Below are 26,983 nucleotides of genomic sequence, written 5' to 3' on the forward strand. Positions count from 1 at the left end.
AATACACTCTCTGGTATCAAATAACTCATCTGTCTCAGCTCAGACTCAGAATATCTGGCAGTCTCTGTTGTTAAATACAAGTTTAGAGATAAATCAGATAAATAATCCCAATCTTCATTTTCTCCTGTCCCAACTGTTAGAGGATACTTTTCTATCTGCCCCAGCTGCTTCTGACACTCAGCCAGCTGCTTCCTCGTGTGTGTGACCAGCAGTGCCCAGCCCTCAGCAAGGTAAGTTTTCAGTGCTCCTTGCAGATACATCTCTGCCTTCTGGGGGCCTTTCTTCCTCCTTAGAAAATGAAAAAAAGAGCACAGAGCAATGTAAGAATCTTTGCAGCCATGAAAACTCTCTACATATTTTCTCAAAGTGCTGATGGGGGAGGACAAACTGCAGTGAACCATTATGATCTTTAATTTTCTCGTAACAGATCAACATATGGGTCTTCCTTTATTGCAATTCAGTTAAGCAAGTAGAACTGCAATTAATGTCATTATTTCATGTCAATGAAAGGCTCCATATGCAGATCTATCCCAAGTCAGAGCAAATGAGGTGAAGGAACCTCCCAGAAATGAAAAAAAGCCACCTAAAGCTCCTGACTATTAACTAAAAATTTGCTTAGTCAAAAATTTTAAAGAAGAAGAACACTTCAGTGAAAATTTTATCACCACACAGCAGTTCCATGGCAGTCTTTAAACCTAACATTACTCCCTCTGGTGAAAATCTAAGTTAATTTAGGAGAATCTGTTGCAACGTGGAGCTCAGACTGCTTAAGTGAATATCAGTGGGAAGCACGGCCCAACATATTTTCCAAAAAAACCCACTTATGACTCCCAAACTATTCTAAATAAGAAAAACAAAATGACACTGAAAAATGCAGGAGGTTTTCTCAGTGGATTTGAACAGCATAAAACCAAAAAATATATTTGGAAATCAGGAATAAAATGACTTTTTCACAGGAGGGGAAACAACCGCTTTGCAATGATAATCTCAAATATGAAACGTCTCCAAAGACATGTTTTCTGGCTTTTTTTTTTTTTTTTTTTTCAGATATATGCAGTGCATATATGTAGTTAAGATAACAATTGGATTTATTATAGCCTACTTGCTAAGGAGGCTTCTGACTTGTTTTAAAGTTTACAGTTATCTTTCCCACCCTTTTCTCCCCACAAGAAGAAAGGACCAAGCTAAAGAAAAAGGGACAGTTAAAGGCAAAATCATGAGGTGAGAATTAAGGCTTGATAAACAAGATTGCTAGTTTCCTTTTTTTTTTTTTTTTTTTTTTTTCTGAAATAGGTTTTGTTTACATTTTAAAAAATACTTTAAAAACTCCTGTTTAAATACAGCATATCTTCCTCAGGGAAAACATTCAAACTTTTCAAAGGCAATGCATTTAAGACATTTTAAAGAGTCATTTACATATAAAACTCTGCCAAGTCCTTTCCCACAAGCTTAGCTGAGCGAATTCTTCCAATATTTGTGTACATTTCAATGGTGGCATGGGACAGATCCTGTTTAAAAGAAAAGAAACCATTTTAAGCTTTAGGTATTTTTGGCAGCTGTATTGTTATTTCATACAAACTCAAAGCCAGTGACTAAGTTACTGCAACAAAATGCCCAGAGTGAGTCAGATTTGCCCTGAGCATAAAATACACAGCAGTTTGTAACAGATCACCTTCACTCCTCCTGCAGCTGGTCATATCCCAGATCTGTGAATGGTAAATTATAATCAGAATAATTATTTTCAAAAGAATGCCTTAAAGGAATTTTGCTTGCATTCCCAAATCGAAGTTTATCCTTCATTTTTAATCTCCAATGCAGCCACCATGTCCAAGTGTCACTTTCCTCCCCTTGCCCTAAGCTTTAATAACAGCAGCAAACCTTTCTCACAAAATTAACAGTTACAACACACACAGTGTTCAACCACCCAACTGCTTTCCAAAGCCCATAATAATCTCTGGCCAGATATGTAAAAATATAAAAAATACATCACATTGTCACAGGAAAAAGGAGAATGTCTTCAAACTGAGAATTTTTTTTAAATGCTAATAAATTATCCTAAGTGTGTCTGTAAGTTTAATTCTGTGTTCTGTGTCCACTGAATACAGGACAAGGTTAAATATGGGTATACATAAAATGTAATATTTACATGATAACTACTAAGAAAACCATGTTTTACAGTGTATCTGACATCTGAATTTCCTTTGCATAGAAGTGTAGTCATAAATACAAAGATGAATGGCAATTCCTCTGGCAAACACTACAGATCCCACTTAGTTCCTTAAATTTAGGAAATTACTGCAGAGTTTAGCAGAGATCTTCAGGTGCAGGTTGGAACTGAACAGGTAAGAGAAGCTGGCCACTCTTAAGATTTTAATTCTGATCCAGCTACATAACCAGCCCTCTAAATAAATGAAGAACAAAAGTGAAACCTAATTTTCAGGCAAAATGTTTTGAGATTTTTAATTTTGATGAAACATAAAATTGAGTATCACATAGTTTTCATGTTTCAAAAAAAAAAATTCCATTTTCCCTCAAGTTTTCTCCAGAAAACTTTATTGGCCACATGCAAATATGAGAAATTTTAAAGGAAAATTATTTAAGCGAAAAAACAAAACAACCCAACAAAAACTGTCAAACCAAGTCCTCAAAAAAAAAAAAAAAACAAACACATTCTTGTGACAGTCAAGAGTTTTTTGTTTTATTTGACAATCTTTTATTTGGAAAAAACCCCAGCAAAACAAAAAACCTGAAATCATTACAATGGCTCCTCAGCAGGGGAGTTCTCAGGAAATAAAGATGCACAATATTAGAATCCTCACTGTGCATCAATCTATGCCAGGTACAACCCCATTATCCACACATGTCCCACAGTTTATAAATAAAAAAAAAATATCAAATGTACAACTTTAGTCATGTAATGCTCATTGCAAAATGCAAGCCCAAACCATTTAAAAGGAAGCTCAATTCACACATCAATATTCTTCTGGGAAAGAGTCAGTTAATTCTGAATTTGGGACAGCAGAAGATGGCAGCCATGACATTGACTTTTTTAATATCAAAGTATACATACCCACAGATAATAACCTCCAGCTCATAACTGTAAATGTTAAAGTTAATGCAAATATTTGAAAGCTGGGGCCCCTACAGGGTTCCAACTGTTAAACAAATCAGCCTTGTGCTCAGTGTGCAAGAAATAACCTTTGATACCAAAATATGGAAATACAGATTTATGTTCTCAGTGTAACTTCTCAGCTTTGAAAACTTTGGCCCTATTTAATCTACAGTGTAAACACAAAAAACTAATAAAAATATGCAGTACTTACTAAGTAGTGTTTTTCAAAAGCTTCTACAGATGATAAGGCCTCTTTGAGTTTCTTGTAAGGGCTCTGTGATGCATTGGCTTTGGAAAAAAGCAGGACAAGAGGTGTCACTTACAAACACATTCTGAGACAAGTATTCCCCCACAATCCATCCCTGCTTTTTCTCCAGCAGAAAGTGGAGAGAAAGCTAAAAACTATCACTTTGTAGCTCCAGGTACAGCTTATCTATTTGCACACAATCAAGGATAATCCATCTGTTTTTCCAATAATTTTATTTTAAATACTTGTGTGAGAGCATTAGGAACTTAATTCAAATCCAGTGCTGTTCAAGACCATTGACCTAAATGCTGATAAGTGAAGCACTGATGGAAAAATTTATACTTGCAACAGTAAAGAGATGCATTGGTAATTTGAAATACTGAATAGACATTGAAAGAACTTGTAAGAGATAAAAGTTCTATCAATGTGTGTGTGTTTATATGTAGGGATACTTGAAAATTCTTACTACTGATGTACTTCTATGCTATGAAAACTCTTATTACTGATGTACTTCTATGCTATGCCTTTCAGATAATGTCAGCTTTTGGAAGGGATTCCACCACTCCTGGCAGTACCTGTTTCAGGGCGTTCTGCTCCCAGCCCTGCTAACAGATCCACAGTCCTGTTAAGGTCTTCTGAATTGGGGCCCTTCTCTGACACGAGTCCACACAGGTAACCCAGAGATTTCAACTAGAAGAGAAGGCAGATGCTTGCTTTCAATAGGCTTTAAAATAATATAAAACTCTTGTTCTATTACATCATTCCATTTTCACTGCTTTCATCTTGTGCTGCTTACAGGATCTCATAATTAATTATTATCACAGTATAAAGTAACTTCTTAAGGAATTAAATTGCATGTAAGTTACTGACTCATATATTGGAACATGTGCCTACACACACAGATCCCTACATGCACACCACCTAATCTGAGGAAATCCTTGTGGTTTTCAACAGAAACACAAAGCTTGACATGTTCAGCAGTTACGGCCAAAGATTATTTCTAATAGCTGTCCGTATTTTTGAAAACTGAATAATCAAGAAAAGCAGGCAAGTCTGCAGTACAGTCATTAGGCAGCTTGCAAATTCACCTGAAGTATTGTATTCAGGTGAAAACCTTCCTGAAAAAAGAGATTAGCACAGCTAACAGTGTTAATACAGTTAACTACCATAAAACCCCTTCTAGACAGCAGCTGGTGGCTCAACACCCAGAATATTGTTTTAAAGAAGCTCTTAGCAATTGGCCATTTGGGTAATTTACTTAAAAAACTCAATCAGCTATAAAGATAAGCTCACAAAAGAATAAAGCTCACAGCTTGTCACATTACTCCACAACATAAAAAATGGGGATAGATATTAACCTTTTTTAAAAATTTATTTTAAACTCCACTTAATTTTGTCACTAGTTGCTAAATTTCTTCAGTCAGTCAGATCCACTTTGCTGCTACTCATTATCCTAAAATTCTTCCCTTTACCTTTTGTGTTAGAAAAATGATGGAAGGGAAGAACATTTCCAGCTCAAGTTAGAACTTATCTTCCATAGAAACATCTAAGGAGCATGGGAAGAATCTGATGCCCCAATTGCCATTTAAAACAATTCTTTGCTTCCTTTATTCTGATCTCCACCCTCCTCTTTTTCTTTTTTTTTAGCAATAACTCTTCAAGGTGAAACTTCATTTCACCTTTTGTAATAAAACAAGGACCTCAAAGGCTCAATTAGAGGATTATTAAGTCTACTAAAACATGAGCAAACTATGATTAAAATAAATAGCAAATATTTAACAGGCCATGCAAACAAAAGGGTGAGTCTTCCAAAGACACTGGTCTTCAAAAACATCCATAAATACCACAGTACACTATTTCAGTAGTTTCTGGAGTATTTCTAAAATGTTTTCCAACTGTGGAAAGCAGTAGCAACCTCAAACATCACCTCTTTCATGGGAACAGAGGAAGTAGAACTTGAAAAGTTAGGGAAGCAGGTTAACCAAACTGAAAAGGTCACTTCAGAACATTTATGGTAAAGGCTGGTAATGGAAAAAAATGGAAATTATTTGTCTCTTTCACAAGCCACCAAGGGTAACACCTTCAATGAAGGTAGAGGTCTATTACTGCTATACTAACATGAAGCAAATATAGTGACCTGTGTAAACAGACTGCTGTAATCTCTATTTTTAATGGTAAATGCATCCAAATATGGGAATATTTTCTGCTGGATCTGTAATTCACATGCTCTCCCTCTCAGTCAACATGGACTGAGCTCATTCTAGAGTTTAATCAAACTAGTGATTAATTTTCAAATTACTGATGAGAAATGCAAGGGACAGAAAAAGAGGAGGTCAAACCCTTTTAATTCCCAGATTTCAAATGACAGAGGAAAAAGTGAATATAAACATGGATGTCTCATCTAAACTAGACTCAAGACAATGCACAGAACCCAGTATTAAATTCCACAACAAAAAGGAGAAAATTTGTTCCAGGGAAACAAATATTCAATTTCAACATTGTAACAGCAGCACCCCAACACATTATTCACTCACCTTCTCCGTGGCATAGCTCCACAGGCCAACTGTGTGGGAAACATTTGCATCTATTTGAGCCCTATCACAGCAGCCTTCTATTCTCTGTAAGACTTCCAAGCAACTCAGAAACACCCAGCAATCCAAAGCTCCAGGAGGAACTGAGACCTGGAGATGAACAGATAAAATTAACTGGGAAATAAACTGTCATCAAATGAGAAAAGTACTTTTCTTGACAAAACACAGCAAAATTTCTTAGAAGAGATTACTCTAAGAATACATAAATCACAGCCCAACTCTTGCTGCCTCCTGAATAATTTATACATATTAGTTCATAAAACATATTAACTAGATCTGATACATTCATCAAGATGCAAGAGAAGGAAAGGGAGACTAATAGGTCTTGGGAAAATTCCAAAAGCCTGAAAACTCAGCTTAAGGAAAACATAGCTAGGAAAATTTTCTGTAAATAATCTACTACTTTCCTTAGGAGACATTGGTTCTAAGACTTAAATGAAAAGTATAAAAAAGTGTTAAAAACCTGGAAAAGACAAATTAGTCATTAAGATTCCTTCACAAAAATAAGCTTATTCATGGAAGGATAAGACATCTGTCATGGACAATTAATTAAAAAATGGAGATGAAAACAAACAAAGAAACACAAAAAGAGAAAGACAGAGAAAGACAAGAGTCTGATACTAGAATATTTTCAAGAATTAAGATAAAGATGAGCATAACTAAAGACATGGAATATAGATATAATAATGGTATTTCAAAATCCTGATTATGACCCATGCAAAAATGTTCCTTTCAGAAAGACTATAAAATTCCTAAAATCCATAATAAACTATAGGACTAATGGGATAGGAAAGTCCAAAGTATGAGCACAATGAACTTGAAAAATAATAAAGATCTGAATTCTGAAAGAATTTTCAGGAGTACAAAGACCCTCAGAACAGAGTAGTTTAGATTTCTGCTGTGTGTTCAGTGGTGTCAAGACATGTTAAGAGGTTTGCCTGCATGAAGTGAAAGGAACACAACAAAAATAAGTAAAAGCTATGCACAATTAAGTGTCACTGTCTCACAGGCAGGATACTGCATTCATTTGATCACCATAGCAAGACAGGAGCAGCAGAAATAAGAGACAGTGCAGAGGAAAACTCCAAATACTGAGTTCTCAAACACAGGACAGACCTGGGGTGCAGCAAAAGGGGAACTGTAGGAAGTGCCTGGAAGAGCCCTAGAAAGCTACATTTTAGTAATTAAAAAAACAACAAACCACCACAAAATGCAAACACAAATCATACTATGTGAGAATTACACATTAGTTTGAAAACACATGAAGGTGTCAGCAAAGCATCTGAAGCAGATTTGCACTTTTTAAATGCAGACGAACAGATGGAACTTAGTACCACAATGTCAGCCAGGCAAAAGTTAGCATCTGCTGTTATAATGGCACAGATAAAACTAACAGAGCGCCCATGGGATGAGGGCATGGGCAAGCCACAAAGTGATATTCAGAAACAATCTCCTCTTTTTGTTACAGAGGATTAGCCTGCAGAACAGCAGAATAACCACTCTGCCTTATTTCCTTCAATACAACACTGCCATAGATTTAAAGTATGTTTAAATCAGTTAGTTCAACTGATTGGTAATTAACCCATGAAAGAAGCAGACTAATTACTATCAGTTTAGAGGAGTTAACGTTCCAGGTGAAGACTAAAACATGTTTAATTAAACAGATTTGGTTCCCAGATGTGCTGTCTCCAAATTTCTTGCCAAAGACATCCTCATGGTGACAGAATCAACCGCAGCACAATTGTTATTACAGCATCATTTTGGTAGCACCAAAAGGTAGCCAGTCCTTACTGAATGCTGGTCAATAACAGCTAAACTTGAAATGTCTCGTTAGATCATCCCTGGATGAAATGATTCACATCACGGAATAGATGACACTGACTCACTTCCAACAGCTTGAGCTCCTGCACACAGTTGTGAAGAAGCTCCAGAGCTCTCTGGGAAACCTCCCATGGCCTCTGCAGGAAGATTAGGAGTGTGCACTGCCGGGAGAACAGGTAACTGCGCAGGTCCAGCAGCGTCGCCTCTTGGTTCTGAATCAGCTCCCTCTTCTCCATGTCTATTGGCTTCCGCAGAATTAAACCATTCCAGCTCCTCACTGGCTGGCAAAAAAACGTCAGCCAGTTTGCACCATCTAAGTAAACAAAGTTAATAGCCAAGAATCAACCACTGCTCTCTAGGAAAGCCTCTTCATCCTCCCTCCAGAGGCTGTGAGCTGCCTTAGTCCTTCCCGAGTTTATCACACGGATAAATGACTTTAATGGCTTAACTTCAAAAAGCAAACTGAAGAAGCATCAGAACTTCCACAGTGAGGTAAGATAACTGAATTCAACTCCCATAGGCATTTTGTCTTAATTGTGTGTTTGTTATCAGTACAATGGCAACCAGTTTGCAATTTATTTATTAGCAATTAAGCCTACCCGAAGTTCAGAACAAACAAGCTTTATCTGCTTAAGTATTTCTCACTCAGATTCATGGATGGATGTGCCCTCACTTCCAGGTATTGCATTAGGTTCAGTCAGCACAAGTCTATTTCACTGCAATTACTCCTGCACTATATTTTCACCAGATTCATAAAACATATCTGATTAAAGTTGTTATATAACAGCATGTGCTTTAGCTCATTAAAACAGTTTAAAGCTATTTGATACTTCTTGCACAGTAATTTTTCTTGAAAATGAAGTTAAATCTTCTGTAGTGCAGATTAAGCACCTATTTCTATTAAGTTTTGCAGTGATTACCAAACATCTTGTGTAATTTGAGGCAACACTGAATGCACTTTTCCAGGAAGCTCTTTACTTGAAAAACCTAGCAGTGAGCTGTAAAAACAGCAGCTGTATCTCAGCCAGATCAATACTTATGTCATTTCAGAGTTCAGGGCTCTGATTGTAACAATCATCCCATTAGAGCAGAACACAGCTTTTCATTAAAAATCGCTTCTAAGCCTCAGAGACGAGAAACAAAATTTTGCTAACTAATGGACACTTTGTACGCAGCACAAAACCAGAGCACAAACTGCCAGGTGCAGCCTCCCTGTGACTGCCCAGAGCACAGGAGCTGCTCAGTGAAGGAATTCATGCACTCAGCATTTATTTCACATTTTCAGGCACTTACCACCAGCCCCAAAGTTGACGACGTACTGAGAAAACAAGGCATCCAGCTCATCATACTGCACCAGGGCATCCTCAAACTGCTGCAGCATCTCAAAGACAAAGGCCAGCTCTTCCTTTTGGCACACAAGCAATAGAGGGAACATGTTATTGACATTACTCATGACTGGTATTACAGCTTGTCCCCATCCATCCACAGTGCTCCAGGAAATACTTTTTCTAATTTTCATTTCACACATATAGAAAAACCTGCCATTGGAGCATTTTTTTTTCATTCTTCCCAACCCAGGGAGGTTCACAAAAGGAGATTATGTCATACAGCTCTGCCAGTAAATTCTGATGTGCATCCAGATCCTAATTCACTACAAGATATTGCTCATAGATCTATGAAAAGTTTGAATTTAAAGAAATAAATGAATAAATGCTAAAGATTCATCTCCCATAATAGTACTAATGATTCCCCCTCAGTTTACACCATGAAGGAATCAATTGCAGCACATCATAAAAGGCTTTTTTGTACCCAAAGCCAAACTGCTATGTAGAAAAGGCCTCAAAATTAGATATATCCTATGCAAAAGATAGCACATGCAGTCAAAGGAGACATGAAGATGCAATGGAGTGGTGATCAGCACTGTACAGGGACCAGAAAATTCTAAAGGAATCAAGATCTTTGATTTTATTAAACAAGAAGTTCTTACTTTTCTCTAAACCAGCTAAAACAAAACTGTATTTATAAATACAGTATAAATAACTGTATATATACTGTATATATATAAAGTATATTTATAAATAACTGTCTAAATACATAAAAACCAGAATTCATGGCACTCTATCTGGATTACTTCAAAACAGACACTTTTCTAAACATCACCTTTATAAATACTGATAACAACTGAACAAAGAAAACAGCAGCATTCGTATTAAATACCAATTGCAGGTTTGAGTGTGTATGCACAGTAATGGGACATTTATCCCAAATTCATGATCAGCTACTAAAACACTTTTTAGATGCAATTCATTTGCCTCAATTGAGGTTCATAAAACTTTGACAAGCCTGAACAGATTCAGCTTTTTTAACAGCAGGAAACTGTATTACTGCATTAAATGTATTAAAAGGTAACTCAAACTTGCTGCAAACAGGATCCAAAAACCTGCTTTTAATCCAGTCTCCATAATTCCTGCCTCAGCCCTCAAAGAATGATCAGAACATTAAAAGTACCAAAAATCCAACCACAACAACAAAGCACCATTTTTAAAACTAGGACTCAAGTTTTTTCTTCAGTATCAAGAGACTCTTACCTGGACCATGAAATATTCACAAAAGCTCCACCCTGGCTCAGTCCTTTTCTCTCTCAGAGTTCTCATGTCATCTTCAAACTTGCCTAAGTTTTTGGTAAAGGACATGAGAAGCAATGTCCTGAGTTTGGTCAGGAAGGCATTCCAAGATTCCTGAGAACGGGAAGAGTCTTTCAAAGGGTCAGAAAGTACCACACACCTGTAAAGAGATTGATAAAAATGTATTTGAGGAGGAAAACACATCATTCACATATAAATGCCCAGCTGAATACTGTGCTGTCCTGACAAACTCAGAGTGAAGCATATTTAGTTTTTCATTCCACATTAATCAGAGGAAAAAAACCAAGGTTGAGGGTTATGTTTGCTTGTTTGGAGGCAGCTATGTTGGAGTTGTTTGGTTGGGGTTTTTTTTGGTTGGGGCTTGGTAGCTTTTAAAAAACTTTTTCATGTGATATAGTTTATGAGGAGTTAAGTGTTTTACCCAGAATGAGTACAGGAAAGCTTTTTTTTTTTTTTTTTTTTTTTTTTTTTTTTTTTTTTTTTTTTTTTTTTTTTTTTTTTCCTTGAAGCAAATAATGGATACATTATTCCAACTACTTAAATATAAGTAACTGTGTAGCTACCCTAGAAAATAAAATTCTGCCTAGCAATACAAATCAGCAGAATAGCAAATATAGCTACTCCTGGTAAAGATTATACAAAATATAAATCAGGATCTATTAAATCACATACAGTCAGCCTTTTCTAACTCACTTGAATAATCATCCATATCAGATTCTTGAAGTCTCTCAATCTGGTTTTACACATCCTATGTGCTAAAACTTCTTCTGCTTTTCTCAGGAAATAAACAGATCCCGTTAATTCACAAAAAAAATCAATTTTTTCAGGGCATCTTTCTTCCTCAGCTTTTCTATTACAATTTATTAACATCCAAAAAACTAGTGATCCCTCTAAAGACAGGAAAAGCTTTCATCCAAGTAAAACACTGTTTCTGGATAGAAAACCCTATTTTTTTTTTGCTTTAATGAAAGCAAGAACAGTTTCATATATTCATTACTATTTCCTTAGAATAAAAAAATTTGAAGAAACTGGCCTTATGTCAATTACCTCAGAGTGGAAGGTGATTAACTGAACAGCAGAAAGTACAAATGGCAAAAAATAAACTCTATAGGCTTCATATTCCCTACTCACCTCACTCCTACTACCTGTAACTCTGGTAAGATTTTTGCAAGCACCTAAGCAAACAAAAAACCCTGAAGGTCCAAAAGCTGATTATCATCACACTGTTCCCCTTAAACCTCTCTTAGCCAGGAAGATACACTTGAAATCTATTTGAAACACATTTCAAGGCCGCCACAAACCCAGGAAGAACTGAAAATAAAACGTCTCCCTTTATTCTTTGTGCCAGCCTCCTTCAAAGCACAGATCTTACAGAGTTACCAGTCTGAATGCTGGACATCAAGGGAAGTCTTTAAATGAGCAAAGAATATCTGGCATATGGATCTGAGTTTCTAAACCAGCACATTGGTGAAAAGATAAAAATGTTTGCAAGCCCCAGAACGCTCACCTGTCACTTTGCTTGTTACAGAAGTCATTCCTTATTTTATCTACTATAGAGGTTCGGGGAAGGATGTTGGTTTTGTTCTTTTTCTTGGCATCACTCTCAACCACCACAATCAGCCAGTCCACTGAGCTGTGAGCTTTGAGAACGTTCTGCCACTTGGTGATGTCATCCTTGACTGTGGTTTTGTACACTTCCGTGTCCTGGGATGAGAAGTGGTGAATCATCAAATCAAACAGATATGCTGAACAATTTCAAAAGGCAAGTTTTGTTCCAGAAGAAGGCAAACAGAAAGACATATCAAATGGAATTAGTGACAGTAAGTTCACTTACTGAAAAAAATCAAGTGAGGTGAAGCATAGTAAAATTCTGGTCTTTTAATGTAATTAATTTTGAGTATTTTGGTTAACAGCAAATACAGTATTTGTTACACTATCATCCTTTAGATGACTGAAATTAAGATTTTTAAGCATCATTTTAGCTCTTTATTTTACACCTTCTGGAGCTTTACAATAAAAATGTGTTTGAAATTACAAAGCTGAATTGGTTTATTCTCACATAGTAACAGAAGTGTGATATTTGCACCTTCTGCAACTGCTCAAATCCCAACCTGTTTAAAAGCCTTTTCATAAAAATAATTTTTTAAAAAAGCAGAAGCATTGTTTGGAATTATTTTGCTTCTGGATTTGTGTTACACAGATAAATTCAGATAGTTCTTAAAGCTGTTCTAGATTCTTTTTCACTGATCACAGACCAGATGTCACCTGTGTCCTTCAAGTGGATAATTAATTCACAACAGAGGCAAAAGGCAGTGAACTGGAGATAAAGAGGATTAAGACATTCCAAATCTTGCCCAGTTAAATTGCTGACATCCACCAGTACCTGACACACACAGAAGACAGAACTAAAGGAAAAAAGGAATATCTCTAGATTTCAGTGCACCAACAGATCATCACTGAACCACTCTGGCCACATTTCTGTGTTATGAAGAAAGTGCACTGTGTCACTGCAGTATCACTGTAAAATCCTGGGGGGGTTTGTTACAAAGTACTGAAAACAGGTTATTCAAATGGCTGCCCTCTTAGTGTCAAGTAACATTATAAACAGATACTGCTTATGGCAAGAAGTGCTCAAACTATGTTTTGTTTCCAGCAAGATATCAGGTATGCAACCCAGACTTAATTGTTTTGGCTTTTTGCTTGTGCTGTCTGTTATTTTCTGTAGCTTTTTTTTTCAAATTTTTAAATATGAGTTTTTCCAAGTACTTACACAACATTCTGTCCAATAAATATGAAGGAAGGGAAAAGTCAAAAGGGCTTTATTCCCCTCTTTGGGTAGTAGCTCCTCTTTAAACTGAACGAAGTTGGATTCCAGGTGAATCATCTTCGGAGCACGGCCATAAGACCTACAGAGTTTAAAAACTGAAATTAGTGGATAGAATGGAAAAATGAACATGTGTTGTGGGGAAGAGAAATAAACTGAAATACTCTGGCACTGGAAACCGACAAACTACACTCAGTTTGTATAAAGGCAACTAAAATTGGGTATTGCTTGAAATGAGATAAAAGCTCCTTTATGAAAAACAGGAAGTAAAAGCCCTTCAACTTTCAGTAAAAGCTTTTCTGTATCTCCAAGACAAGTAGAAAACACCAAATAAGAGAATTCCCCAAATATTACTTCCAATCACAAAACAGTGCCATACTAAACTTTCTGAAGGGAAGTACATCTAATTTCATATGAGTTCTACCTATATTCTCATTGAGAAGAGAGCGTATCACTTTCAGAACACAGCTGCCAAAGTACATCAAAGCACACCAAGACAAAGCCACAAACCACAAAATCAAGAAGAGAAACACAGCATTACTATCATTTTTCTTTAAGCAAAGTTGAAGGGTTGAAAAGATCATGCTGAAGTGCACAACATTCACTTTGATTATCCAATTTCTCCAATTTCTTCAAGTCAGTTTCTCTGTTCAATTCCATTTATGGTAAGAGCTCCTCAGAACACAACAAATACACATTTACCCAAGTCAAAACCCAAGACACTGAATCAGAATCACAGAATAAAATGGAAGTTTACCTCCTCCATTCCATGGGTTCTCTAGGAAGCTGCTGAGAAAGTGTAGGATACAAGGAAGTAAATAAATTCTGATCTCCAGCACCTAAAAAGAAAGGCATTAATATTAGATATATTTATTATTACAATCTACATTATATATTATATAAAATTATAGAATATATATTAATATGCTATTGTACTAATGGTCTGCTGTTATTAAGAACATTTAATTTTGTCTGCTATGTGGAAACTGGAGTCCAGCACCGAACTGGATTTTTTAAATCACTCTCAAGAACTAATATAACACTTTTAAGCAGCCACATAATACATACACTGTTACAAACTTGCTATTGTGATTTTCCGCAGAGCTACATAATCCATTTACCAAAGAGAGTATCATAAAGCTGGTCCAACTCCAAAAACAAAACAAGCAGCTCCTTAGCTGGAGTCATTGGTTAAAAAAAAAAAAAAAAAAAAAAAAAAAAAAAAAAAAAAAAGTGTATTTAAAAATACTCCAGAATTTAGACTTCCCAAACGAGAAGATTGGGTAGAGAGTGGTTCCTATCCTTCTGTAGCTGGTCCTACCCTGAGAACACTTGGTTTAGCACATGTTCTGTGCTTTACTGGATATGATTCCTCTCTTCTCATTATCTGGGGCTCTTGTTAATATAAAACATCTCCCTGACCACCACACTGTTCTTGAAATCTTCAGAAACGTGAGGTCTGTTAACACAGTGCAGGTCCCAAACAGCTACATTAAATACAACACCACTGCAGGAGCTACTTACATACAAGTCTGAACAAAATGTAGTGTCTATCACAAGAAAAAAACACATTACCAGTAACCTTTCAACAACAATTCTTAAACTCTCTTAGGTACAAGGAGCTTATGACAAGGACAAGACATTAATAAAGATTTTAACAACCTTATAGGCAAATTTGCTATTTCCTGGTGGTTTTCCTTTTCACAGTCATTCTGCACACCAGAACAGGAAGATCTTCTCACCTCCCTGTGGAAGTGGAAGCTGCAGCAGAAGAAGGACCTGACATCCTTACTTTTCCCTTCCACCCCCGAAATCTCACATCCAGGCATTGCCTCCAAAGAACTTTAGCATTCTTTGGTTCATCATATAAATCCTTTTCTAGTCCGCTCTCCTATCCCAAATTTTCTCATACATATTATTATTCTCACATGTAGGATTTTGATTACCAGCACTAGCACAATTCTATCACCACACAATAAAGTATATTAAAATTTTAAAGTTTAAAAGTATGATTAAGTGCAAGAACAAGCAAAAACAGCTCTTCTGATGCCTGCCCAAATTAGCTAGTGTTTAACAAAGCAATTTCATTAAAGAGCTAAAAAAAAAAAGAAAAACAATTAGTACTTTAGCCCTGTTTCTCCAGAAAAGTACTTTACGCTTGATCCTTCACCTTCATCCTGTCTGAATTAAGTGTACCATGCCAAATGCTATTTAAGACCACAAACAAATGCCCTGAATGAATACTGAAACAAGTGTTAGTCATATTTTTAATGCTATTTTATACCAGTTACACTTCTGTGAGCCAAGCTATTGATTTGCAACTCATTACTGCCCACAGAGAGTGAAACATGGCTTAGTGACTTAGCAGCAGCACGATGACCACATCAAAATGAAAGCCTGTGAGCTCAAAGTCTGCTGGAAAGAACAAGCCACATATTTTATCTCTTGGAGCATAGCAAAGTATTTTTTCTACACTGCACCTAAAATTTCAATGTATGCCACAAAAATATTCCAGAATTCAACATCTTAAGTAAAAAGAACTACTATTGAATACAGAGGAGCTAAAGGATAATGTGTAAGCACCCTGCTATTCCAGACAGACACATCACATTATCAGCTTAAAACGGGTATGTTCATTTTAAAACCAGTCAGCTTTCCCCCTGCATTGGTTTTGAGGGCATATCAAATACACACAAGAATGTGCTTTATGATCAAGGCAACACAGCCCTGTAGGATTAGAAGAAACATGAGAACAGACCTTCAATGTGAAACACATTGGCTGTCTTTGAACACAGACCAAAGCTTCTACCACGTATTTCCAACACCCAAAGGGCTGCAACATTTCATGTTCTGCTCAACTGGACGCTGTATCTGCTGTAATCAGCATGTTTGAGCTGATCAAGCCAGGAACACGAAAAGTGAAGTTATCTGCAGGCAACACCAAAACAGCACTGACACGGGACCAACACTGAGACCAGTAAGTATAGCAAGGAACTGCAAGAGTTGTCAGACTAAGATGAACAAGAAATTGTGAACTGGGTGTGACTGAGCTGCAGGGAAGGAGAGGAGCACCTCACAGCAAGTAGACAAGAGTATGACCTGCACAAAGAACAGAAAGTACCAAAAGATCACTATTTTTGGAGTGTTGAGCAAGATTCCTACGACTCGAGAGACCTCAAGCATGGCAGAAGTCTCATTCTCTTCTCTGATGCCTCAGTAGTTGGTGTATCTATGATCTACATTCCAAAATATTTTAAAAAAAAAATCAAACAGAAAATAAAGAAGAAATGAAGGAGAAAATACAAACACCACCACTACAGGAATTTTTGCTCGTATCTGACTGAATTCTATGAATTTAGAATGAAACATTCTAAAACCTCAAGTAACCCTGGAACTCAAACTTAGAGCAAACCCCAAAAAGTCTGCATGAAAGCCTGAGAATTGCTTCAAAGATTTTGTTGTAGGATTTTTTGTCATTTTTTTGCGAGTTGGTGAGGAGGTTGTTTTGCTTGAGGTGTTTTGGAAAAAGAAAAAAAAAAAAAAAAGAAAAAAAAAAAAAAAAAAAAAAAAAAATAAATAAAAATGATGACTCAACCATATCACAGCAAATTCATTTCAGTGGATTGATCTCAACATTAAGACCCAACCCAAACCATTCTATAGCTGTCAGTACCATTCTGTGGCTGGCAGTAATGGGGCCAGAGTGTAAATGATTATCAGACACGCTGAAAAGGAAGGATGTGCATATATGGCAAGGAAAAGTAATCCTGAAATCCTATCATAATTAAAATCAAAAAGCCTTCTAGAGAAGGGTTTTCATCTTTCAGAACCTACAGGCAAATAACACCTAAATATCCCACAGAGATGATAACTAGGGAGTGACACTAGAGTCTGATAACCTCTTGGAGCACCTACCTCAGCTTTTAAACCACGTATGTCTGAATTATTCTATTCCCCATCTGGATATCAACAGACACCCCATAAATACAGAAAGAATACAATAACTCTTTCAGTGATACCACACCAAGTACAGGGTGCTTCTGCACCTGAAGTGATAACACACAATAACTGAAAGCAGTAATGTTCAAGTGATATACATTAAAAAGGAATACCGCAGGAGAAAGAGAACAACAAAGCACCTGTTTCCTTTCTTTCCACATGACAAAGTTCAAAAGGCAGGGCCTTTGCCACTTATCTAAACACTTCACATGCTGTGGGTGGAGATTGGACCCAGGGGAGCCCTGAGGAGAAGGAACTGGGGGTGTTGGTTGAGGAGGAGCTCAATGTGGCCAGGCCATGTGTGTCCTCAGAGCCCCTAAAGCCAGACGTGTCCTGGGCTGCATCCAAAGCACTGTGATCAGCAGGACACGGGGGATTCTGCCCCTCTGCCCCACTCAGGTGAGACCCCACCTGCAGAGCTGCCTCCAGCCCTGGGGTCCCCAACATGAGAAGGGCATCAACCAGCTGGAATGGAACCAGAACAGGGACACAAAGATGCTCAGAGTGCTGGGGCACCTCTGCCATGGAGAGAGGCTGAGAGCTGAGGTTGTCCAGCCTGGAGAAGAGACCTTAGAGCCCCTTCCAGTGCCTACAGTTGCTCCAAGAGAGCTGCAGATAGACTTAGTACAAGGGCCTGGAGTGACAGAACAAGGGGCAATGGCTTTAAGCTGAAAGGGGGTAGATTTAGACATCAGGAAGAAATTCTTCCCTGTGAGGGTGGTGAGGCCCTGCTGAGGTTGCCCAGGGAAGCTGTGGCTGCCTCATCCCTGGAAGAGTTCAAGGTCAGGTTGGGTGGGGCTTGGAACAACCTGGGAGAGTGCAATGTGCCCCTGTCCATGGCAGGGGTTTGGAACTGGATGATCTTTAAAGTCTTCCAATTCAAAGAGTTCTGTGAGTCTTTCCTCCTTGTCCTTCTTCCTGACATTTTGGTAGATCAAATCAGTGCAGCCTTCCTCCCTTCCCTCTCTTCCCCTATCTAGGACACTTGTTCCACTCTAAATTTGTACAGGAACAATGAAAACCAGAATGACCACCCAACCAGGACTTCCAAAGGGAACATGCCCTTTGTAGCAGCTGTCCAATACCAAAGAACCATAAAATACTGACATTCTTTAGGTTCATGCCTGCCTAAAACCACCTAAATCCCCAATAATCTATTTTTCCTAACAGTTTCCAAACGTCTTAGGTGCTCAGAGGCTTTGTCACTATAGCATCTAAATACACCACAGTGGTTTTTTTTTTTCCTCTAGAGGAAATTACCCTAACCCACTATCTACACAGGCAGTTTAAAACAAAAACTCCTGAGGTCAGATGACTAAAGAAGACAAATATTTTCCTTTGATACCAATGACAAGCCCAGTCAACTGAGATAAAAGGCTTTGAATACCTTTAAAAGAACACAGAGCCAAGACTGCACTTCGGTGTAGTTTTGTTTGGGTTTTATCCCCAAGTATCACTCACAGCAAACCTTTCTGACCCCACTTATTTTTCCACTAGTAAAAAAGTGGATCTACCTGAAGTTTGGGTGAGGTTTTTTTTTTTTTTTTATATTTACATCTTTTAAAGGTCCTCCTCTCTCCCAACTCAAATTCATATTCAAAAGAGGTCTAAAAATCAAAACACAACACAGCTAAATTGCTGTATAAATACTATAACTGATTCACTAGAAGAAAATTCTTCTAACCAAACTTTACTGCTGCCCTTCTAAATCTATAAAATGGATTAACACTAACAAGAATATGCCACTTCTTCTCATGGCATATGTAATCAAATATTTAACCACAGAATAGTGTATCAACTACACAACAGTGATGACTTACAATGCAGGAGTTCTGGTTGAGAACAGAGAAAATGCAATTATAGGATATGGTTGTTAAATGGTCTCACTAGCAGCAAATCATTCTAATCACTTGGGCTACATCTGACTTCTTGCTGGCACATTTTTTTTATTACATCTACTAGCAACAGAAGAACTTTTGAATCAAGCTCCTCTAGTCCCAGAGCAATATTCTTAACTTCAAGTATTTATTTTCACCACAAAAAGATGCAAAATTCTTCCCTTTCCCTCCACACCCCTTACATTTATCAACCTTTCTGTTCCTGCTGTGGATAAGTGCAAACATTTTCTATTCTTGGGCCTACAAAGCTTTTGCTGATGGTTTTTTATTGCTGTATCACAGCACATTCTGAACATGCACCAGATGAAAATGATGTATACCATTCTCTCCAAAGATTATATATAAAGTCCATTGTGCTAAAGCAGATTATCGACAGTGAGAGCAAACATGCAAACACACAATATAAACAGACAGTAGACAACATAAACAGATACTACAAGCTAATAATGGAATATTCCACAACTGCATGAAGATAATTACACAAGAACAGCTTGTTAGGAAAGCTCTGAAAAACCTATTAATTACTTTGTTTAGCAGAATTGCCTTTAGTCTTCAGCCTCCTCTTCATATGGATAGAGATAATAATTTAACTGCAAATCAGCTACATAAGGATGAGCTCTTTGGCTAATATATATGTGCAACAACATTATATTTAAGAGCCAAAGACTTTCTCAAAGTTTCAAAGAGGATTCCTGAGAAAGAAACAACATTGTTTGGCTTTCCTAGGAAAGCAATCTGGACTGGTTTAGAGATTTTGTAAAGTCAACATTGTACAGAAACTACTAAAGTTCAAGATGCTCAGTGCAGACACTCAACTTGCCTCTACAAAAAACAAAAAAAAAATTAATGATGCTATATATAATCCTTCTACAGCAGTGAGAAAGCTGTAAGATGACTCAAAACACTTTGTAAGCTTACCAGGTCTGGCAGCAATGCAGACAAATTGCTACAAACTTGAGCTGAGAGGTCTCAAAGTAAGGTGCCAGAGAGAGCAGAACCACAGCTGGACAGTGAAACTCCCCAGTGGCTTTGCAATCTAGTAAGACTGCCAGTGTAAAAAATATGGCTCAAATTAATTTGGAATTGAGTCATCATGGCACTCAGTCCTACCTGACAAGAGTGATTTAACACTCAGGGGTGCTGCCATACTGTGAAAAGGGAAAATGCATAAAAGAACAGCAACTTTCTGTCCATATACTGCTTTTCCCACACTTGGAAAATATTGTTGTCTTTATGCCTAGAGAAAGAGTCTCCCATGCCTTGCCAAATTCTACGAATCTAAAAACTCTACTGAAACTACAAGTGTTTCCAGTGATGCAAACACAATAAAAACAAGGCTAATTCACCTATGCACAGCTTCTGAGGGCAAAATAATCCAGTTATGGCACTAACATGAACAAAGTACTGACAAAAACTGCATTTGCAACTAGCATCAGATGTCTAAGACACATGGAACCTGCCATTTTTTTCCACAGGCCAAAGCCTGGACACAGAGTGCTGGATTCAGAGTAGTGCCAATATAGCAAATAACTACTGCTACAATCCAGATTAAATCACAGATTTGAAAGCACAACTCTCTTTACCAAAGAAGCATTCCTTCCAGAGCACCGTCAAATTTATTTCAACTAGGTAAAAACATCAGTTTACAAAACAAGTCTGGTACACACGGCGTTGAAAAGAAGTTTCACTAAGAACAAAACTCTCTCTTCAGTTCTCTCTTATTAAGAACAAACCCTAGGAGTTAACAGGACTTATTTAATGAAGCAGAAGTTTACCTAACAGAGATTGATCAAAACCTTGTAGCAAAAGGAAATACATATGTTCTGAAAAGCACCCTCACTTAACCTTCTCTCTTGCTTCATATAATCAGAACCCAGCCATCACCTCACAGGTCTGGTTTTCCCCCACATGCACCTCCTGGGTGGGACACTTATCCCAGACAACTCCAACTGCCTGAAAGTGGAACCACAGACAAAAGATAAACTCCCTGTGTTTGTTGAGCAGTTTCTAATACTTTGAATGTGTTTTGCAACAAACCAACACCAAGTCAATCCTTTCCCTGGAAGGCCAAGGCTCACCTCTCTGTAAATCTCTGGCAATATAATGCTTAGAGAAGCTTTCCTTCAAGTTAGTCATTATTGGTGAATACACTCATTTGAAACATTACAGTCTCTAAATACTTCACTTCTCTGAACAGAGAGGAAAGGAAACCAAAGCAGCTACAGTAAAATGCGTTCCCCATTGAAGGAATTTGAAAATTCCTCACTGAAATCAAATGTTTTGGTTTGAAATGCAGCAAGTCACCCTTACTACATTCACTAGAGAGGTAATCTCTGAGCACTTTTGCTGAATTAACTTTAACTCCTGAATTAGGCTGTCTCAGACCAAGCCATTCTAGTCCATACCAGTAAAGATGCTTCTGCTGTGCTTGGCCAGAGCACTAGAAATTATTCCTTTGGTCCAGGAGTGAGGCACACAAATGACATGTAACATTCACCTCTTTTCTCATTTGTAAGTCTGCTGCTACCATACTGGATGAGGATAAGAACAAAACACTTCACAATCATAATGCATGCTCACTCACCACACAAAATTAATATTGTTTTCAGTCAGAAAACTATTTTGACTGAAATCTGGTTAAATTTCATATTTGGAGTTTTGAAATTTTCCTTGTACAAAGAGACCAGAGTTCTTTTCAGCACCTACTAACAAAACCCCAAGGTTTTATCCCAAGGTAAAACTCTCTGTACTTCAACTAAAGTGTTTGGTTTAAGGACTAAAATGTTACTTATTCAAACCATAAAGGAACAGTGAAGACTGACTTGCACCACCAAGCCCCCTCACCACACACATGGAGACTCTCCAATTCTGAATGCACATAAAGCCAAAAAATCTAAAAAGTAAGCCCCCACAGCCTGAACAGTAGCATTAACACCAGAAAATATATATATATAAATATATTATATATTTGTAACATATATATATATGTTTATATATATATAAACACTATATACTCCAGATGTTCCTGATCTGCACATTTCTCTGACTTTAAATCTGAAGCGAAATGGGTTTCAAAATTCTTGAAATAGGTGAGTAGAGAAGATCTTGTTCAGCTTATGAACTGCATTCAAAGAAAGGAAAAAAGTTTAAGACAGAAAAAAAGCACGTTTATAAAATAGTCTGGAGAAAATATATACACACAGAGTTCCACAATTATGCAGCTACAAGGTTACAGCTGGATACTTTTTCTAAGTAAGGTCTAAGACCTTAATCACCAATAAATGCTTACTCCAAGACAACACAGAACTGTGAAACAAGTTTCTGTTTCACAGGCACATAAAGCATTCCCAGTGTTCTAGTGATAAAGTGCAAATATGTATTTTGTTACATCATCAGTAGAGATACTTCTGACTTAGACCAGCCACTGGCTACCTTTTGTTAACAAAGAAAAAGCAGAATTCTCTATGCTGACCTCATTCACTTTACCTTTTTATTAACAGCATTATGGATGTAGTTAGAATGAAAAAGACTTTTCCAGTTGGAATGAACCCACCAGCATCATCTGGTCCAACTACATGAGCACTTTAGGGCAGACCAAAACTTACAACATGTGAAGGGCACTGTCCAAATATCTCACAGACACTGACAGACTTGGGACAGACTCAGACACCTCTCTAAGGAGCCTCTTCCAGTGCTTGACCCCTCTCCCTTTAAAGAAATGCTTCCTAATGCCCAGCCTAGTCCACGTGTTTAAGTGAACTTTGAGTGCATCTCTCTGTACCTGTAACAGCATTGGGGCTCACGTTTTACATCAGGCCACCTGCCTGTCTCTGACACCCGAAAGAACTAATCTATCGCTGGAAGCACGGGATCCCGTTTGGAAACCGTCTCAGGGATGGAAGCAAAGCACAGCAGTTCAGGATGGAATTATCATGTCACTGGGAACGCATCGCTGGGGTCGCCGCAGACGATGCGGGCTCGCAACTTCTCCTGGCACCAGCAAAGCCACACAAAGCCCGCTGGCAGGAAGTTTGGGGCTCACCATTTATTCCCGTATTTTACCTTCCTCCCCTGAGCACCTACGAGCACGGCATTCGGCTCGTTATTTACTACAGAAACAACCCCAAGTTTGCCCACTGCCGAGAGAAAAGGAGGGGAAGCAGCGAAGAGGCAAACCCCGCCATCAGATCCCCTTTGCGGGCAGATCCCCTTCGCCCTGTCCCCACCCGGAGCTGCGGGAACCCCCCAAAACCAGCCCCCCTCCGCTGCCTGTCGCCGGCCCCTCGGGAAACACCGGCCCCGACAGCACTCACAGGTCACGATGGGCTTGTTCTCCATGGTGTAGATCACGGGGGGCTTCTCCCTGCCCTCCTCCTCCTCGGCGGGGTCCATGAGCGGGCGGGGTCGTCAGCCCCGGCTCCCCCGCCCGCCCGGCGCCATGGAAACGCGGCCGCGGGGCCGGGCCGGGCCGGGCCGAGCCGGGCCGGGGATGCTGCTGCCGCTGCCGTCCCCCCCCCCGCCTCCCCCCACCCCCTTCCCCGCGTCCCCGCAGCGCCGCTCCGGAGGGGAAGGCGGGCGGGAGACGCTCATCCGCTTCCTGGATCAGCGGGCAGGCATTACCGCTTCCGGGGAGCGCCGCCGCCGGGGAGCCCGGGAAAGGCGCGATGCGGCGGGCGGTGAGCGGGAAGCGCGGCCCGGGATGGGGCGGGGGCCCGGGAGGCCTCTGAGGGACGGGCCGAGGCGAGGGAGGGTGGGAGCCCCCCGGGCCGGCCTGAACGGGGCCGATCGCGGAATGGCCGGGCTTGGAGTGACCTCTGGAGATGGCTCAGTCCATCCCCGTGCCCGGGCAAGGTCACCCCGAGCGGGGGACACGGGGACGCCTCCAGGTGGGTCTGGAATGTCTCCGGACAGGGAGACTCCACAGCCTCCCCGGGCAGCTGACCCAGAGCTCTGCCCGCCGCGGTGGAAAGAATGGAGGGACTTCTTTCTTCCTTGTGTAGGGGTGGAATTTCTCGTGGTTTAGTTTATGCCCGTTGTTCCTTGTGCTGTCAATGGACACTCCTGACGAGTCCAAGCACCACCTTTTCTCTTGGAAAATATTTCTATGTATGGATGAGATCCCTTCCCAGCCTTCTCTAGACTCAACAGCCCCTGCTCCCTCAGGCTCCCCTCATAAAAGAGATGCTCTTTATTAAAATGAATCTCATTTAAATCTGTTGCAGGACTTCTGTGAGGCTTTGATGGACTACATGGGCAGCTGCTCGATGTGTCATTCCCATGGCAATTCCCGGCTAGTTCGGTGGGAGTAAGTGCATTAGGGATCATATTTTCCACTGACTTCAAATATATGAGTGAATGTGGCCCTTGAAGTTTAATGGTTTATAATGCAGGGTTTTAAATGCATAAAGATAATAACACCCCATTACACTTCTGTTGGGTCTGATTAGTGGTATTGGATCCATAAAATTGACCCTTTGTTTTACTTTAGACTGAGATGCTGTTCCTTTCTTTTAAATAAATCTACTGTTCACCTTGGTCATCTGCAGTTTCTTCAGAATCAAGAATTCTAAACTTAGAGGGTTTGCACTTACTGTCTCAAATAAAAGTAAGATCTTGAAGGGCATGTTGAAAGTAGCCTACCATAAGGGGTAAAAAAATGGAAAACACTATATATGTGTAAAGCCAAATGTGACCTCAGGTAGGACTGTTAAGTAAACTGTGAATTAATCATAACTCGTTATTGCACAGTGACATTGTGTTCAGGTGGTTTGGGTGTTCAAATATTTACAGAAGTCAATTTGTTTAGAATTTTCTTTCAGTAAAACCTTAACTCTTTTCTGGACTTATAATGCTGAATCAAAAATAATTACAACATTCTTTTAACATATTATGTCCCTTATTACTGCTGAATACTCCCAGTTTCATCTCTACCATTTTACTGTGGGGCTTACTGGTTGTTACGTATTTGAATATTTTCCCCAACATTTGCACAGAAATTTGCTTTCACCTTGGTTGTAACAAAGCTTGTTTCCTTAGCACAGTCAGTCTTTAAGAATCTTATATAGCACAATAAAATGTTTTGCCTGATTTTCAGGTTTAGGTGAGCAGCTGAACACGAACACTTTTTAGTGCTCTGAGAGTCAAGATAGATCATGGTACAATTTTATTTTAAAAATGTCAGCACTTGAACACTGTTTTACAGTATAAGTGATAAGTGGATGGCAAAAATCATTTACTGAAACAGAAAAGAAAAAACACTCTTTATGCACTTATAAAAATAAAAATTCTTCTCAGTAAGCTCCAAAGTAACTCATTTTGTGCATCTGTCTTGAACAGCACAGGTAAGGAAACAGGTAAACCCAAGTCAAATGCATTTATCCCCTTTTCTCAGAGATTAGAGCTAAAGCAAATAAGTTCACTGGGATTAACATTTTAATCGCTTTAGAATTTGATAAACAATTCAATTTCCTCTCTAGTTTTTATGTTGCAGTATAGCTGTTTCTCTTTAAAACAAACAAAACAAACAAACAAAACCACAAATGCAAAAGAAAACCCCTGTCCTAGCCCTGCTTGCTGTTTTTGATAGCAAATGAAGCAAATACATTTCCATTTGTGGTTTATTCCTAAACCATCTTCTCCCCCCCAAAAAACAAGACAAACTCATTAATATAGGCAAGAAGACTAAAGAAAACAACTTTTCATTGTCTCTCAGGTGTTTAACATTGTCTCTCAGGTGTTTAATTGCCAAAAGCACTTGAAAATCAATTTGACAGGAAAGTGAAATTGACTGGTCTCTCATGGGAAAAGCAGATCTTTTATAGAGCAGTACACAGAGAAAAAAATCAAACATTTGGAAATTGGGAGTTCCACAATTTTCTGGTTTTATCTTGCATTTTGAAATGAATGGATGGAATTTTCCTTCTGGGGAAAATGTAGAAAAGGGACTCCTTGAAGGCTAACTAGAATTTTGCTTTTCCTTTTGCCTTTACACCAACTAAAATACTCTCTGTCTCCACTAGAAATCATTCCATGTCTTAAGTGAATATTACTTTTACATCCACAAAACATAATCATTGCAGGCCACCATGGTGCCACAGTTCTCTCTAATTTTTCAGCCTCACATCCGTGGCAAGATAAAATTTAATTTTTGGCTACCAAACAGTCTCTTTAGCCAAGCAAATTCTCTTCACCATTTCAGATTGCTGGGTATCAGGTGCCTAAAACTTTTGAGTTGCCACATCAGCCAGGGCAGAAATATGCCTGCACTTTGAATGAGGAGTCAGTAAGAGAGGAAGAGCTGAATCTGAGGTAGTTTGTGGCCAGGCAGAGCCTGTACAACTGCTTTAATATATCAGCAATATCATTTCTATTCTAGCCACAGGCTTAGTGCCCAAGTAGGTCACCTCTGGGATGGATCTTTAAGGCACAGTATAAAGGAGCAGATTAATCTAGGAGGCATCTGTATGACTGGATGGAAAGACTGCATGTGTATTAATAAACCAGGAAGAGTTTCCTGGTTTCCAAGTCTGTGCATCTCATTTTCCTGTGGATTTCAGGTCGGTGTGGACAGAAGAGCACAGCAGCCTTTCTTTCCATCCCTACTCCTCATTATATTGCCACACCCAGACTCTGCACATCACACTCACTTGGTTTAACTGCCCTTCATTAACTGTTTCATTAGCAGGAGCTGGTTTCTCTTCTTCCAACTTTCACTTTCTCTGTGCGCTCTGTGCAGCCTTTTCACTTCTCCCTCAGTTCACAGGTTCTCTCTGCAACAGGATTTATTGCAGAGTTAGAGTAAGTTACCGTACAGAATTCAAAATTTTCTCCCATCAATATTTTGCAC

The 26,983-nt window shown here is 38.8% G+C and overlaps 1 protein-coding gene and 1 long non-coding RNA gene across 3 annotated transcripts in view; one reads left to right on the top strand and one right to left on the bottom strand.

Annotated features, from left to right (window-relative positions):
- The window catches only part of TRAPPC10 (trafficking protein particle complex subunit 10), a 38,163-nt gene extending 14,520 nt beyond the window's left edge, over positions 1–23,643 (bottom strand). The window contains exons 1-12 of the mRNA XM_066314097.1: positions 23,451–23,643; positions 13,998–14,079; positions 13,187–13,322; positions 11,924–12,120; positions 10,360–10,555; positions 9,065–9,176; positions 7,837–8,084; positions 5,894–6,040; positions 3,935–4,049; positions 3,324–3,400; positions 1,417–1,508; positions 148–288 (exon numbers count right to left, since the gene is read on the bottom strand). Of these exons, the coding sequence (XP_066170194.1) occupies positions 148–288; positions 1,417–1,508; positions 3,324–3,400; positions 3,935–4,049; positions 5,894–6,040; positions 7,837–8,084; positions 9,065–9,176; positions 10,360–10,555; positions 11,924–12,120; positions 13,187–13,322; positions 13,998–14,079; positions 23,451–23,529 (1,622 nt within the window). The 5' untranslated portion in view covers positions 23,530–23,643. The remainder of the gene's footprint in view (positions 1–147; positions 289–1,416; positions 1,509–3,323; positions 3,401–3,934; positions 4,050–5,893; positions 6,041–7,836; positions 8,085–9,064; positions 9,177–10,359; positions 10,556–11,923; positions 12,121–13,186; positions 13,323–13,997; positions 14,080–23,450) is intronic.
- Positions 23,644–23,726: 83 nt separating this feature from the next.
- On the top strand, positions 23,727–24,672 carry LOC136374716 (uncharacterized). Of its 2 annotated transcripts, none has more exons than XR_010745963.1 (2): positions 23,727–23,813; positions 24,360–24,672. It is a non-coding gene; the product is annotated as an uncharacterized lncRNA (long non-coding RNA). The 2 variants fall into 2 exon arrangements; XR_010745964.1 differs by lacking the exon at positions 23,727–23,813 and adding an exon at positions 23,913–24,023.
- Positions 24,673–26,983: the final 2,311 nt, after the last annotated feature.

This window comes from Sylvia atricapilla, chromosome 2, assembly GCF_009819655.1.
Source record: "Sylvia atricapilla isolate bSylAtr1 chromosome 2, bSylAtr1.pri, whole genome shotgun sequence".
Lineage (NCBI taxonomy): Eukaryota > Metazoa > Chordata > Aves > Passeriformes > Sylviidae > Sylvia > Sylvia atricapilla.